Raw genomic sequence first — 17789 nt, forward strand, 5'->3', positions numbered from 1 at the left:
CTCTCTACAGGATGATTTGTTTGCAGTTGAACTCTCTACATAATGATTTCTTTGTAGCTGAACTCTCTACAGGGTGATTTGTTTGTAGCTGAACTCCCTACAAGGTAACTTCTTCTAACTAATCTTTCTACAGGCGATTTGTTTGTAGCTGAGTTCTCTACAGGGTGTTTGTTTGCAGCTGAACTCTCTACATGGTAGTTTCTTTGTAGCTGAACTCTCTACAATGTGACTTCTTCTAGCTGAACTCTCTACAGGGTGACTTGTTACTAGCTGATCTCTCTACAGGGTGACTTGTTTCTAGCTGAACTCTCTACATGGTGGTTTCTTTGTAGCTGAACTCTCTACAAGGTAACTTCTTCTAGATGATCTTTCTACAGGGTGATTTGTTTGTAGCTGAATTTTCTACAAGGTGATTTATTTGCAGCTGAACTCTCTACAAGGTGACTTCTTCTAGCTGAACTCTCTACAGAGTAATTGATTTTTTTGCAGCTGAACTCTCTACATGGTGGTTTCTTTGTAACTGAACTCTCTACAGGGTGATCTGTTCGTAGCTGAACTCTCTACAAGGTAACTTCTTCTAGCTGATCTTTCTACAGGGCATATTTGTTTGTAGCTGAGTTTTCTACAGGGTGATTTGTTTGCAGCTGAACTCTCTACATGGGAGTTTCATTGTAACTGAATTCTCTACAATGTTACTTCTTCTAGCTGAACTCTCTACAGGGTGACTTGTTTCTAGCTAATCTCTCCACAGGGTGACTTGTTTCTAGCTGAACTCTCTACAGGTGATTTGTTTGCAGCTGAACTCTCTACATGGTGGTTTCTTTGTAGCTGAACTCTCTACAAGGTAACTTCTTCTAGCTGATCTTTCTACAGGGTGATTTGTTTGTAGTTGGATTCTCTACAAGGTGATTTATTTGCAGCTGAACTCTCTACAAGGTGACTTCTTCTAGCTGAACTCTCTACAGAGTGATTGATTTTTTTTGCAGCTGAACTCTCTACATGGTGGTTGCTTTGTAGCTGAACTCTCTAAAAGGTGACTTCTTCTAGCTGAACTCTCTACAGGGTGATCTTTTCATAGCTGAACTCTCTACAGGATGATTTGTTTGCAGTTGAACTCTCTACATGATGATTTCTTTGTAGCTGAACTCTCTACAGGGTGATTTGTTTGTAGCTGAACTCCCTACAAGGTAACTTCTTCTAGCTAATCTTTCTACAGGTGATTTGTTTGTAGCTGAGTTCTCTACAGGGTGTTTGTTTGCAGCTGAACTCTCTACATGGTAATTTCTTTGTAGCTGAACTCTCTACAATGTGACTTCTTCTAGCTGAACTCTCTACAGGGTGACTTGTTACTAGCTGATCTCTCTACAGGGTGACTTGTTTCTAGCTGAACTCTCTACAGGTGATTTGTTTGCAGCTGAACTCTCTACATGCTGGTTTCTTTGTAGCTGAACTCTCTACAAGGTAACTTCTTCTAGATGATCTTTCTACAGGGTGATTTGTTTGTAGCTGAATTTTCTACAAGGTGATTTATTTGCAACTGAACTCTCTACAAGGTGACTTCTTCTAGCAGAACTCTCTACAGAGTGATTGATTTTTTTGCAGCTGAACTCTCTACATGGTGGTTTCTTTGTAACTGAACTCTCTACAGGGTGATCTGTTCGTAGCTGAACTCTCTACAAGGTAACTTCTTCTAGCTGATCTTTCTACAGTGCATATTTGTTTGTAGCTGGGTTTTCTACAGGGTGATTTGTTTGCAGCTGAACTCTCTACATGGTAGTTTCTTTGTAGCTGAACTCTCTACAATATGACTTCTTCTAGCTGAACTCTCTACAAGGTGACTTGTTTCTAGCTGATCTCTCTACAGGGTGACTTGTTTCTAGCTGAACTCTCTACAGGTGATTTGTTTGCAGCTGAACTCTCTACATGGTAGTTTCTTTGTAGTTGAACTCTCTACAATGTGACTTCTTCTAGCTGATCTCTCTACAAGATGACTTGTTTCTAACTGAAGTCTCTACAGTGTGGTCTGTTCATAGCGGAACTTTCTATTGGGTGATTTGTTTGCAGCTGAACTCTTTGCATGATTGTTTCTTTGTAACGGAACTCTCTACAAGGTAACTTCTTCTAGCTGATCTCTCTACAGGGCAATTTGTTTGAGCTGAACTCTCTACATGATGATTTCTTTGTAGCTGAACTCTCTATTAGGTACCTTCTTCTGGCTGATCTGACTACAGGGTGACTTGTTTGTAGCTGAATTCCCTACAGACTAACTTGCAATGTAATATAATTGAGTAAATTATAAATGCAGCTGAATACTTTATTAGGGTGACTGTTCTATTAGAGTATCTCGATCTCGCATTTGTTACACGTAGTTGTCTTTCGAATCATAACTCAGTGGTTTGTAATCCGATTCTTCTGTACTACTACAAGGACTTTTTATGATGATTATTCCAGCTACATACTGATTTTCAGCTCGTTGCTTTAAGCGGTTTGCCTGGTAGACACAAAAACTAATAGTTTTTTTATTCATAAAAATCGATCGCGTAATTTTGACACAGGTCGGATTTTGTGTCATGTCTCCATGGTCTTTATTCCGATTCCTTTCAAACCACACAAAGGCACTCCTACGATAGTTGCTCCATCTACATATCAATTTTCAACTGATTCCTCAAAGGAGTTTACCCTGTAGGCGTGACAGACCTTCGACCTTATTTTACGCAAATAATCGGTAATAACTCCGTGAATGTTCATCGGATTCCTACCAAAGTTGGTACAGAGATCCGCCTTAATGAGCCCTTTATGTGTGCCAAATTTCAGCCCGATCCGAGCACGCATTCGTGTTTTATAGCGGATTTTTCGAAGTGTGCGAAATGAAGAAGTAGAAGAAGAAAAAAACGAAGAAATTAAAACGAAATTTTGTTCGCTCGTATCTCGGAAATGGCTGGAGCGATTTTCTTCAAATTTGGTGTGTAGACTCCCCTAGCTGGCCGACACGTCTGTAGCAAATTTGGTTCCAATCGGATAAGGGATCACAGAGCTACATAGGTGTGAAAATTGCGTTTTCTTTCTTCCTGTTAATATACTCACGGGTGGCACGCCGGCTTCTTGGGCCGCACGACACACTACCGTGTGTCTTGATACTCTAGCGGGCGTGCGTTCCGAGGCCGGGAATATACAATGTTTTGTATTTTAAGGATAAAGGCTTATGCCTGTACATCCATCAAAAAAAAAAAATTATGTACTTAGCTATTCTAATTACTACACTGTTAAAATGAAGAGTAACCACAACTCTCAAGGAGTTCCCAGTGTAGGGAGACCCCTGGAGAGTAACCATCACTCTAAAGGAGTAACTGGGGAGTAACACATGCTCTGAAGGTGGTGTCACTTACTCTTCAGAGTAATGGCTATTCTCTTCAGAGTGTTGGTTACTCTCCATGGGGTGTTAAATCCTCCCTACACTGGGAACTCTTCAGAGTGGTGGTTACTCTTTATTTTTTAACAGTGTATACAGAATCAAATAAGCAATTACTGTAGTGTCTGTCCAGCAGTGTTTTAAAATCATTAACAGAGGGAGAATCAACAATAGATTGGGGTAATGAATTCCAGTCATCAAGACACACGGTAGTGTGTCGTGCGGCCCAAAAAGCCGGCGTGCCACATCGTGAGTATATTGACAGGAAGAACGAAAACGTCATTTTCACACCTTTGTATCTCGGTGATCACTTATCTGATTGGAACCAAATTTGCTACACAGTTGCCCGCCAGCCAAGGGAGTCTACATTCCAAATTTGAAGGAAATCGCTCCAGCCATTTCCGAGATACGAGCTGCCAAAGTTTCGTTTTTTTTCTTCTTCTTCGTCTTTTCGCACACTTGCAAAAATTGCTATAACACGCAAACGCGTACTCCGATCGCCTGGAAATTTGGCACACAGAAAGGGGGTCCAAAGGCGAATCCTAGCATCAAATTTGGTACAAACCCGATGAATGGTTCAGGAGTTATGACCGATTATTCGCGTAAAACAAGATCGATTTGTTGTCACGCCTACAGGGTAAACCGCTTCATGGAATGAGTTGAAAAGTGCTATGTAGATGGAGTAACCATCGTAGGAGTGCCTTTTGGTGGTTTGAAAGGAATCGAGATAAAGACCACGGAGATATGACACAAAACCCAACCTGTGTCACAATTACGCGATCGATTTTTATGAATAAAAAAGTATTAGTTTTCACGCCTACTAGGCAAACCGCTTAGAGCAATGAGCTGAAAATCGGTGTATAGCTGGAATAATCTTCATAGAAAGTCCTTGCAGTAGTACAGAAGAATCGGATAACAAACCACTGAGTTATGATTCGAAAGCCAACTCCGTGTAGCAAATGCGAGATCGAGATACTCTAATAGAACAGTCACCCTAATAGAGCATTCGGCTAATTTATTTACTCCATTATAGAATTTTATTGCATCACAAGTTATTCTGTAGGGAGTTCAGCTGCAAACAGTTAATCTTATAGACAGTTCAGCAAGAAGACAGTCACCATGTGGAGAGTTAAGCAAATATCAATGGCGGATCCAGGATGGGGCATTTGGGGCAAATGCCCCCCCCCCCCCCCCCCCTTCAAGAAATTGCATACAAGATCGAGATACGCTAATAGAGCAGTCAATTACTCTAATAAAGCAGTCACAATGTTCTTGAGGCAGTGTAGCTTACCTATGAAGCTATAAATAGGATTTTATTTTACATAACAGACGTGATATAGTTGGTAAGGATAACTAGCTATTATTGTCGTGACCTTTTTTTTTTTTTTGGTCTTCAACTGGTTTTCAGCAAGTTTTTTTGGTCTTCAACTGTTTTTCAGAAAGGTGCCCCCCCTCTTTCCAAACTCTGGATCCGCCCCTGAATATATCACTATAGAGATTCAGAACATTACAAGTCACACTGAAGAAAGTTCAGCTATAAAAAAGTCATGCACTGTGTAGAGAATTCAGCTACAATTAAGTCACTCTCTAAAGAATTCAGTTACACAGAATTCAGCTACAACCAAGTCACTGTGGAGAGAGTTCAGCTACAAACAAATTACCCTTTAGAGTGATCAGCTACAAACAAAACACTTTGCAGGGTGTTCAGCTGCAACAAATCAACCTTTAGAGCGATCAGCAATGAACAAATCAACACAAATCTACCTGTAGAGAGATCAGCTACAAACAAATCACCCTGTAGAGAGATCAGCTAGAAACTACACACTATGTAAGGAGTTCAGCTACAAACAAATTACCCTGTAGAGAGATCAGCTACAAACTAGACACAAAGTAAGGAGTTCAGCTACAAGTAAATTACCCTGTAGAGAGTTCATCTACAAACAAATCAACCTGTAGAACAATCAGCTAGAAACAAATCACCCTGAAGAGAGGTCAGCTACAAAAAATTACCCTGTAGAGAGATCAGCTAGAAATAAATCACCCTGAAGAGAGGTCAGCTACAAAAAAATCACCCTGTAGAAAGATCAGCTAGAAGAAGTCACCTTGTAGAGTGTTCAGTTACAAAGAAACCATCATGTAGAGAGTTCAGCTGCAAACAAATCACTCTGTAGAGAGTTCAGCTACAAAGAAACCGCCATGTAGAGAGTTCAGCCTCATACAAACCACCTTGTAGAGAATTCAACTACAACAAATCAACCTGCAGAGAGATCAACTACAAACAAATCACCTTATAGAGAGTTCAGCTACAAACAAATTACCCTATAGAGAGATCGGCTACAAACAAATCAACCTGCAGAGAGATCAGCTACACACAAATCAACTTGTAGAGAGATCAACTACAAACATATCACCCTGTACAGAGATCAGCTAGAAACTAGACACAATGTAAGGAGTTCAGCTACAAATAAATCACCTTTTAGACAGTTCAGCTACAAATAAATTACCTTGTAGAGAGATCGGCTACAAACAAATCAACCTGCAGAGAGATCAGCTACACACAATTCAACTTGTAGAGAGATCAGCTACAAACAAATCACCCTGTAGAGAGATCAGCTAGAAACTAGACACAATGTAAGGAGTTCAGCTACAAGCAAATCACCGTGTAGAGAGTTCAGCTACAAACAAACCAACCTGTAGAGCGATCAGCTAGAAACAAATCACCCTGAAGAGAGGTCAGCTACAAAAAATCACCCTGTAGAGATATCAGCTACAAAAAAATCACCCTGTAGAGAGATCAGCTAGAAACAAATCACCCTGAAGAGAGGTCAGCTACAAACAAAACACTTTGCAGAGAATTCAGCTACAAACAAATCAGCTTGTAGAGAGATCAGTTACACACAAATCAACCTGTAGAGAGATAAGCTAGAAACAAATCACCCTGTAGAGAGTAGCTACAAGCAAAACACCCTGTAGAGAGTTCAGCAACAAAGAAACCACCATGTAGAGAGTTCAGCTGCTAACAAATCACCTTATAGAGAGTTCAGCTACAAACAAATCACCCTGTAGAGAGATCAGCTAGAAACTAGACACAATGTAAGCAGTTCAGCTACAAGCAAATCACCCTTTAGTGAGTTCAGCTACAAACAAATCAACCTGCAGTGAGATCACCTACAAAAAAGCACCTTGTGCAGAGTTCAGCTACAAACAAATTACCCTGTAGAGAGATCGACTACAAACAAATCAACCAGTAGAATGATCAGCTACACACAAATCAACTTGTAGAGAGATCAGCTACAAACAAATCACCCTGTAGAAAGATCAGCTAGAAACTAGACACAATGTAAGGAGTTCAGCTACAAGTAATTCACCCTGTAGAGAGTTCAGCTAAAACAAATCAACCTGCAGAGAGATCAGCTACAAATAAATCACTTTACAGACAGTTCAGCTACAAACAAATTACCTTGTAGAGAGATCGGCTGCAAATTAATCAACCTGCAGAGAGATCAGCTACACACAAATCAACTTGTAGAGAGATCAGCTACAAACAAATCACCCTGTAGAGAGATCAGCTAGAAACTAGATACAATGCAAGGAGTTCAGCTACAAACAAAATCACCCTTTAGTGAGTTCAGCTACAAACAAATCAACCTGCAGTGAGATCACCCACAAAAACGTACTTGTACAGAGTTCAGTTACAAACAAATCACCCTGTAGAGAGATCAGGTAGAAGAATTCACCTTGTAGAGAGTTCAGCAACAAAGAAACCACCATGTAGAGAGTTCAGCTGCAAACAAATCACCCAGTAGAAAGATCAGCTAGAAGAAGTTACCTTGTAGAGAGTTCAGTTACAAAGAAACCATCATATAGAGAGTTCAGCTACAAAGAAATTACCCCGTAGAGAGTTCAGCTAGAAGAAGTCACCTTGTAAAGAGTTCAGTTACAAAGAAACCATCATGTACAGAGTTCAGCTACAAAGAAACCACCTGTACAGAATTCAACTACAAACAAATTACCCTGTATAGAGATCAGCTAGAAGAAGTTACCTTGTAGATAGTTCAGCTACAACAATTCACCCTGTAGAAAGATCAGCTAGAAGAAGTCACCTTGTAGAGTGTTCAGTTACAAAGAAACCATCATGTAGAGAGTTCAGCTGCAAACAAATCACTCTGTAGAGAGTTCAGCTGCAAACAAATCACCTGTAGAGAGTTCAGCTAGAAACAAATCACCCCGTAGAGAGATCAGCTGGACGAAGTCACCTTGTAGAGAGTTCAGCTGCAAAGAAACCATCATGTAGAGAGTTCAGCTGCAAACAAATCACCCTGCAGAGAGTTCAGCTACAAAAAAATCACCCTGTAGAGAGTTCAGCTAGACGAAGTCACCTTATAGAGAGTTCAGCTATAAAGAAACCATCATGTAGAGAGTTCGGCTACAAAGACACCACTATGTAGAGAGTTTAGCTACAAACAAATCACCTGTAGAGAGTTCAGCTAGAAACAAAATACCCTGTAGAGAGACCAGCTAGAAGAGATTATCTTGTAGAGAGTTCAGCTACAAAGAAACCATCCTGTATATAGTTCAGCTACATTTCAAGTCACCCAGTAGAGAGAACAGCTGCAAAAAAATATCCTGTGGGGAATAATGGGCATGTAATAAATATATGTATATAATTTGTATAAGTACTAATAAAATCAAAAATAATTGAAGTACTAAAATTCTTCTTTAAGTTCTTTTCTTCTTCCTGTAGTAAAGAAAAAAACACATGGGTTAAAAAAGCCCCAAAGCCAGCCATAGGCCGGCTTTGCAGTATACAAATACAAAAAGAATTGATATCTAATCAAAAACAGCCAAGCTGTAAAAAAAGGTGGCAATTTGGTCTTGGCACCAAATTCAGGTGAATTTGGTCTTGGCACCAAATTCACCTGAATTGTTGTTATTAAAATGTAACCATTAACCTACCATCACAGCCATTTCTTGGCCGCCACCTTGGATTTCACATCTTTTTTCACCATGGCCTTTTTTGGGGGCCGCACCTTTTTTTACAGCTTGGCTGTTTTTGATTAGATTGATTACTCTGTTACTATAAAAATTAGATCTTGTATATGAATTAGTGTGATGCTTGAATAATTTCCTTGTGTGACCTCTTGTTACTGAGTAGAAGTGGATGGGGTAAATAAATGATTTTCTATGTCATAACTGCTTTTGAGAATTTGGCACAAATAGATCAAATCACTCCTTCGTCTACAGTGTTGTAAAGATGGTATGTTTAGATGTCTTAATCTGCCATAGTATGATAAATGGCTGATAGATGGAATCATTCTGGTTGCTTTATGCTGTATTCTTTCAAGTTTTTGATTGTCAAGTGTGTAAGAAGGTCCCCATATGACATTGTTATATTCAACAATTGGGCGAACAAGTGTTTTATATAGTTTTACCATGACATCAGAGTTTAATTTTACACTCAAATGATTTACAGATGAGACCTAGAATCCGGTAGGCCTTTTAACTACCATATCTGTCTGAATATGAAATTTTAATTTGAGACAATTTGTATGCCGATATCTCGAATGTTATCCAATAGCTCCAGCTGGATTCCTGCTATAGTATAATTGCCGGTGTATGGAGTATTGCCAATACGTAAGACCTTAAAATATTAAAAGATAACAACTAACCAGTCAAGCAAGATATTTATGTCATTTTGCAGCACGAGGCAGCCTTCAGAAGAACGGATGGTACGATAGAGCTTTATATCATCTGCAAACATCAATCAGTCGGGCATGAAGCGTTGTGAATTTAGTGCAAACCGTGAATTTAGCGCTACCCGTATTCCTAACCCTAAGAAACCTACAAACGATCTAACCGTAAATAGGCAATTACAGTAAGCGGCGCGCAACAGTGCGGACAGTTAATTATGCCTGATGCAATTCCTACATTTTCTGATGCAATATAAGGTGTACTGACGCAATGGTACTGACGCAGCAAGGTTTTGTCTGATGCAATAATACCTTGTATTGATGAAATTTCGCGCTGATTTGATGCCATCACACGACTATTTAAAAGGTTACAACAACGCCGGTCGCTTTCATTTCTCAGGGAGCCGAGTTTGTTGATATCGTACAGTTTGGTCGGATCGTGGAGGAACTCGTGATGGAGCAACCGAAGTGTGGATACACGGACATGTGGGCCGTGAAGATGAGTAAAGTGTTTAATGCTTTGGACAGACAGAAAAGAGGTCATCTCCTATGACTATTACCTAGTGATGCTATTAACATTTATGATTGTTAGGATACATAACAGAAAAGCTGCTAACTGACGTAACGGAACAGTTTTACAAGGACTATCCTAAAGTACAGAAGGAAGGCATCAAGAAGTCACAACACATCACTTGGGTAGAACTGTACAATAATGGCAGGAATGTCCCTGAAGGTAAGTGTGGTGTGTAATGTGAAGGGACTGATCCTTTTGCTTAGCTGTTAGCTGTGAATTTGAGTTTGCATAGTAAGGTAATAACGGGGGGTCCAACACGAAGAGCTAAGATTCAATCTTTACAGAGATTTGGGATTGAAAATGGGATTTAGTAAGATTTAATGTATTTCAAATCGTTTGAAATAAAATACCACATATTTTACCTTAAAATTTATACAACATTGACATATTAGTTGCATCCTATTATCCTACAAATCCATAGCTATGGCTACATGTATATATCCAAAAAACACTGAACTGGTCAGTTGTAGGAACCTACTTATACATCGCTTAGCTTACAACAGTTTTTCTACCATAACTATACTAGGTTGATCTTAAATTTAATTTTCTGCATGTTTCATAGTACCATTGATCTTAAATTGGCCTAAATGTGGTTGACTGTAACAAGATAGTATACTGTAGCCTTCCAGAGTACAACTTCAAAGAAGAGAACGCAATTTCAATTGAAACCATTACAGGAATAAGTGTCCAAATTACCTCTAAAACACTGCCCTCAGTAAATCCCTGATGAGGGTACTTTATTAAAAAGGTCCTAATTACCAATCCCATGACTACTGACCAGCATAAATAATATCTGATCATGAAAGAAAATGATTTTCTCCATTACATGGGGAAATTTATACTTCACCAAATACTGGGCGGCATTATATGCAAGTAATTTAACCATTGGCAGAAAATTCTTTTTCAGCTAAAGTTAGCTTATATCTCCCAGTAATGGAGCCAGTATATGCCCAATCTTTTCTGCACATCCACTTTTAACTATAACATCTTTGGCATCATCTCCCTTGTATACTTGTGTAGTTATCATATAGTTACTGTTAGGCAAGTGATACCCAATATGTTTCAAAACAATAGCTACAGCCCGAATTCTTTCACAGGAAGCTTTCATTTGGGTTTGCATTAGGGCTGTGCAATAATAGTAAAACCCATATCTCGATAAGTGACAGCCATTTTATCTCGATAACAATATTATCTCGATAATAATGTAATATTATAAACACAGTTTTACATATTTGTTGACATAAGGTCCTGGTCAAGTCAGAAATTTTGTCATTTAATTTGTTGGGTTTTCATTTGACTGTGGTTGATATACAGTAGATTACGGAGATTTACTATTATCTCGATAATGAAATCGTTATCAGGTTTACGATAGGTGATTTAGGTATCTAGATTATCTTTTATCTAAATTATCTCCCCGCCTTAGTTTACAATATACCTTTTTGCATGCCACTACAAATACAATATATGCGCTATGGAGTTACCTTTGATTGTCCTTTATTGTCACTGTCTTCTCCATTTTGTTCCTTGAAGTGCCAATTCCCAAATTGCACTGTCAATTTTTTTGTTTAAACAATTTTACCTGAAACAAACTTCATTGCCACACCCACCATTCACTCGATATTCCACACTGTGGGAGTGTAGAACGGCCAGAATGAAATTAAGAAATGAAGCAGGATAGTGAAAGCGAGTGTGGATTAGGCCTGAGCCTATTATACTCAAAAATTTACCTATTATTCTTTCCAGAATTTCCCAAAAAATTCTCCTATTATTCTTTTTGTTATTCTTGTATCCAGCCTATTATTCCATAACTATTCTCATTCAGACATATCTGTGGCTAGTCACTTAGTTTTCAAGATGCAGCTATAAGTAGTTTTGTCCGAATTATTAATAGCCATATATGAAGCATTCCACCTTACACACCATTTTTCTATCCATAATAGTTACAGCATACTTAGAATAGCTATCTACAGTAATAATTGAAGTGTATTTAATTATTAGTGTATTATAATTATATGCTGTATCTACTTTATAGCTACTAAGTTAGGTAGATAATAATGCTCAAAGACTTGAAGAAGATACACTGGTATAAGATGTACAAGTTTCAGAATTGCAGATAATCATGCAGTTAAATCCCTGATGCTGGCTGCAGATTATTAACATGAAAAGATCTGACTGCTCTATTAGAGTATTTGAGCGTTCTATTAGAGTATATCGATCTTTTAGAGGCTTTTCAGCTCCTTTCAGCCAGCACTCCTGTCAGCTTTATATCATTTGTAGTAGCTTAACTCTTTCTTCTAGGTAATCAAGAAGAGACACGCCCCCTAATTCCACCGATTATTCCCATGGTCGTCCGATTATTCTAAAATTATGCCTATAACCATCCTATTATTCCGGAATTATTCTCATGAAATTGGTGACCTATTATTCTCAAGATTATGCCGGCATAATAGGCGCAGGCCTAGTGTGGATAAATAATTAATTCTAAAACTGGTACAACACACGACTTGCAAGCATGAGTGATGGTTTAGGCAGTGGGTTTGAATCCCAGTAGTGGAATGTTTTTGTTTTCTTAGTGCACACTTTTTAACATGTTATGTCCATGCATAGATATTACAAGTACCTAATAGAGGGAAACTTTGGTGGGGGAAACTTGGCGGAGTTGGCGAATTGCTACAAATTCACCAAAGTTTAACCCGCCAATTAACTCATAGTACCTGAGATTATCATTTTATAGCTGAAGGTTGAGCTTGAATTCACAAAGTTTATTTCACCAAATGCAATTTAGCTTGCAATTTGCCTGCCTAAGTTTCCTTCTATACGGTATAAGGAAAATTATGAATTTTAAATTTTAGGGATCATAGAAATAAAAAGTAGTGAAACAAGGGAGATCACCTAATACGGAATCCCTTACTTCAGTCATATAAGTGCGATGACTGAGGTAGGGATTAAATGTGTATGGCTGCAGGCGAGAAGCCATTGACATGCTATGCTCTACCCATGAATCAATACCTATGCACTATAGTGGAGAAAGAAATGGGATGCAAAGGTAAGTCCATGATGCATGCATTACAGCTACTGCAGTAGGCGAAAAGGCACATGTCGGCCCCAAGCAACGTCAAACAGTGAAGAAATCAAGTCCGTAGCGTTAACCATTGTCACGTTATGCTTGTCTGAAGGCATCATTTAGTCAGTCAGTCAGTAGAAAAAATCTTTTTTTTCGTAGAAACTTGTTGAAAACGTTTCAGGTCACTCTAAAGGCACATTTGGGCTTGATTATACTTAACCAATACTCCTAAGTTGTCATGAAGGAAAGTTTAGAGTGGTTTCTGGTTGATTTTTTTTTTTGCAAGAAAACGCAAACCTTGGTGATCCCTACTATACAGTACTACCGTACTGTATGATAGCTCATGATACGAGCTATGGTACATGGTGCAAATCCAGCTTTTGGCATGCTCTTTTTTTGCTATTTTATTTGACCTTTTTCGTGCACCTTTTTTCAACATTTTGTTCATGTCGTGTAGAACCTACATAAAAGTGTGTGAATTGCATGATAGCAATGGAAGGACCTGGGCAGCAAATCCTGCACGTAGGGCAGGTACCAGTGCTAGTATTATATAAATGCACAAGTTTATCATGAACCACAGTAGCAAGAGTTCATAATATTTGTGCAAATATTACAAACTCTTGACCGTAGTGGTTCATAATAAGGATCACCCAGAAAACCACAAATAGAGCATTCACCTAAAAACCACCTCAGAACCAGACATGTTCATGAAACAACTCTTTGGAGATTGATTATCAATTATTTAAGTCAAACAAACATTAATATTTCAGAAACAGTGAGAGAAAATTTGTGCTTATTCAAAATGTTAGCCAAATTGTTCATCATATTATTCTGTTGTTTTACAGGCCTACAGTAAAGTTTGTATACTTTTTTGGGATCAAAACTATGCACCCATGCTTACTGAGTCCTTCCACATGTTCATGACCTGTATATTCCACAGATCGTCATCCACCCTCAAGCTTGATTAATTTTTTCACTGTTATTGCCAGCAGCTCTGTAAATTGAAGAACCCTTATAATAACACGTTTATGGAATTTCATCGTGTGCTCTGGTGATTATTTGGACCTTGTGTTTATCTAACTTGTTGTAGCAGCACTCTTTACCCTTAGAAGATCATGCATTACACCTCTGGTGTGTCTTTCTGGCTGCAAACGATTTGCAATGAGAACCCATCCAAGTATGCATGTTAAGAGGTGTACAGCTGCTGAGACAAGTTGATGTTGTGCTACTTTGAAAAACCAGGCGTCCAGTTAATACAATATCCTGCTAAGTAAGGAATTTAGTTTATGCATGCTATTAAGAGTGAATAATAGAGAAGAGAGTATTGAACTGCTGTATTGCCCATCAAAAATGATCATGTATAGTCCTCTGGCTTCCTATAGAACGTGTAAACTTGGCATGGTCTAGCACGTGCAATCCGCCTAACGAATTAGAATACACGTGATCAACGGTTGGAGCATGACATCTAAAGAAGGCAGGAAGAAACCTCAACAGCTTACCACAGCGAGTGGAAAAGCAAGAAAAGCAAAGCCCAATGAACCTATGGAAAAAGCACCAGCCACAAGGCGAAAAAGAGCGACCGATTATCAGCTGGATTAATAAGCAGCAGCAGTTCAAGTTCGGAAAAGCAAGCACCTAAAGACTGCGAACCAGCAGAGAAACAGACACGCAAAACTCTCAACTCAGCTGGTGTATTGTCATTAAGCAACAGTTCCAGTTCAAAAAAGCAAGTTTCCTTGTCGCAAGTGCCTGAACCCTGTGAACCAACAAGAAAACGAATGCACAAGACTCTCAACAAGAAGGAAAGGCAAGGTTTGGTGGATTATATTAATAAAGTGGATGTGTCAGTGCTGAGTGACGTCATTTGTACCAGACTAAGCGAACGATACTTGGCAGATCATTTACAGCATTTTGCTGATCCTTTGTGTGATGCTAAAATACTGTTGCATGATATTTTATTGCATCATCATGTTCGTTTTGGTGAGTTGTACATATAATGCAAGCAGGGAGTAGACCCTTTTTTACAATTCCAGTAACAATGGCATCTGCATTTCTCCTGAGCAGAAGCTATTCTTTGACAGCTATTGACTTGGAAGAATGTGCCCAACAGTCAGTGGCTGCAATCAGAATACGGTAGCTTGATTTCTGGGATCATAGCATCTTACCCTTTTCTGATAGCAGCAAAGTAATGATGACGCTATTATCAGCTGTGTACGAGCTGCTGCTTGAAAGAGTTGAAAGCTTTCAAGAGAGATTAAATGCTTCTGGTGACACATCTTCAAACCCTACTTTTGTGCAATGGAATCTCAATAATATTTAGTGATTTGTCCCAATACTGCTTTCCACTGTGACAGATTTTTTAACTAGATGTGTTACTCGGGATGTAACATAATTTACCACATCCAACTTCCCCCCGGAGCTATGCTTATAGTGGCTAAACAGGTTCTCTACTGATAATCCTGAAAGTCACAGGGGGGCTATGAAGTATGTTGGGTAGGTCACAAAAAACCATTCACTAAATCCTCTGAGGCCGTAGACATCTATCTGCAAGAGGTCCCAAGCTATAGAATATATTGTAAAGTAGCTACATACAAGCTACAAGCTTACTTTGCCATGATAGGAAGGATTTCTGTGTACTTGAAGTGTGGGAAAACGCTGGATCTACCAATGGAACACAATCAGTACAATTAGCTATGTAATAACATGTGGTGGATCAGTAAGTACATCCATGTTAACCTGATGTTTTAAATTTTAATACATACCTAATTTATTTTTACCATACGGCACAAAGTTTTGAAGGGGAAAATTTGATTGATTTTGGTGCAAGTCAAATTTCCCTATTACAGATTTCCGCATTATCTGCTGCACTTACATGCAGCAAAAATATCCCTGTCTAATAATTGGAGTTTCTAAACTTTTGTGATCAACATTTTTCAGACATTTCCTCCCCACAGTACCACAGATGATGTCCAGCTCTTATACCTTCAGACTCATTGACTTGAAAAAACTGGACCTCCAGATCGATTGAGGGGCAGACTTTGGAGCATGGAGAACACAGTGGGAACCAAGAATGATTTCCTGTGCATACGTTTGTCTAAAATAGAGTCTAGCCACTTTGAAAAATACTCATAGCCTTTATTGGTGTTTTTGATTATGTCAGAATCAGTTCAGTTAGCCTTTGGAGTTGCGTCTTAAACTGGTCAGCCATATAATTTCTGGGCAGGACAAAATCTGTCTTTGCATGATGGGGTGTTTCGATATTAGAGAAGAGCACGACGGAGTGTATACTCATTTAGTGAATGGCTGTTCCAGGATGTAGCAATAAGCTTTTTCATAGATTTTACTGTAGCTTTAATCTTGCCATTACTTTGTGGGTAATGAGGTGATGAAGTCTTGTGGCTGAAGCCCCACTGGTGGAAGAATTCTTGAAACTGGTTTGATGTGAACTGTGGCCCATTATCAGACCAGAGTGGCAGTGCAGTACAGTTCCTACACACAGGGTTATACTGCATGTACTTCACAGATAACCGGGATATATCATAATATGTGACTGGCTCTACAAAAAACAGTCTTATTGCCTATTTCCAAGTATGGAGAAATGCCGGTTTTAATTGTAGCTCGCCAATGGCTGAGGCTACGTGTACTAGAGATGCATGATATATCGAGTATCAAGGTGCATGGACATTAGAAATGTACTACATCTTAATGGCTGACATTGTCATGAATCAAATTATTGCATGTGGTAGTTGCCAAATTTACATCTAAATGATTATCTAGTGTTCTGGAAGGAAAACAGGGTCTCTTCATGTCATAAAAGGCAACAAACACCTATGTGTTTGTATTGTGTGATATATCACCACATCGTGATACAATGGAGACAATATATTGATACACCCAAATACTGTATCGTTGTAATTCTAACGCGTACCGAATTTTCACACGCTTTACACCAGTTCCTTACCTTCCAGAGAACCCATTCTACAAGTAGCCAATTGTTTCCTGCCATTTTAGATAGGTTTTTAGTGAGGGTGAACATATCAAGCGAGCTCCAATCAGAGTGGTAGGGCAGACAAAGGCTTTTTTCCAAATGGAAGAGGAGGGCATGGTGGTGCATTAGGCCAAGTTATGGGCTACAAGGGTTCAAAACCAGCTAAAATTAAAGGAATTTTACAATACAGGTGTTTATCCAACTCCACGGAGCAGTTCAGCCAGATCCAACCATCTCCAGGTTGCCAGAGCTCCATCAGGACCACAGACTGCTTGTACAGCTTGTCACAGGGCCTAGAAAAAGTAGCCAGCAAAACCAGACCACTAAACTCTGGACAGTGAAATTTGATAGAGTATTCATGCCTGTGGTGAAAAATCAAACCTGCTGTCTTGGGCAATAAGACAGGTTTTCCCAGAGTTGGTCACATACATCCCCAACCACAAGAGCCTTTGATGCTGAGGCAGGTCAAAGTAGTGGCCTGTGATTCTTTATATAAGGCAACTCACAGTATTTGATTGTGGGTTTTTGTTAATGCTTACAGTTTGTGAGCAACCAATGGAAGCGCTTTGTTATTCTTGCTGTCCTACGGGTTGGGAAATGATAAATGGCACGTGTTTAGCCCAAGAGACGTCAAAAAGTGAAGAAATAAAGTCCGTAGCACTAACCATTGTCAAGTTATGCTAGTCTGAAGGCATAAGTTAGTTAGTTAGTTAGTCAGTCAGTCAGTAGAAAATTAAGTTTTTAAATAAATTTCGTAGAAACTCGTCGAAAACATTTCAGGTCACTCTGAAGGCACGTTTGGGCTTGATTATACCTAACCAATACTCCTAAGTTCCTGTGAGAGAATACTGAGAGTGGTTTTTTGGTTGATATTTTTTTGGCGGGGAAATGCAAGCCTTTGCTGATCCCTACTATAAAGTACCTCCGTACTGTATTTTTGTCGGGGAAATGCAAGCCTTTGCTGATCCCTACTATAAAGTACTACCATACTGTATTATAGGGGGCCAGTGAGCTACATTGTATTAATATCTTTTATCTACAATGTAAAATGCCTTGTAACTGTA

The 17789-nt window shown here is 39.0% G+C and overlaps 1 protein-coding gene across 1 annotated transcript in view; it reads left to right on the forward strand.

Moving 5' to 3' along the window:
• Window positions 1-9480: 9480 nt before the first annotated feature.
• The window catches only part of LOC136256269 (uncharacterized), a 29976-nt gene continuing 21667 nt past the window's right edge, over window positions 9481-17789 (forward strand). The window contains exons 1-2 of the mRNA XM_066049195.1: window positions 9481-9638; window positions 9692-9832. Coding sequence (XP_065905267.1) covers window positions 9554-9638; window positions 9692-9832 — 226 coding nt within the window. The 5' untranslated portion in view covers window positions 9481-9553. The remainder of the gene's footprint in view (window positions 9639-9691; window positions 9833-17789) is intronic.

Source organism: Dysidea avara, chromosome 5, assembly GCF_963678975.1.
Source record: "Dysidea avara chromosome 5, odDysAvar1.4, whole genome shotgun sequence".
NCBI lineage: Eukaryota > Metazoa > Porifera > Demospongiae > Dictyoceratida > Dysideidae > Dysidea > Dysidea avara.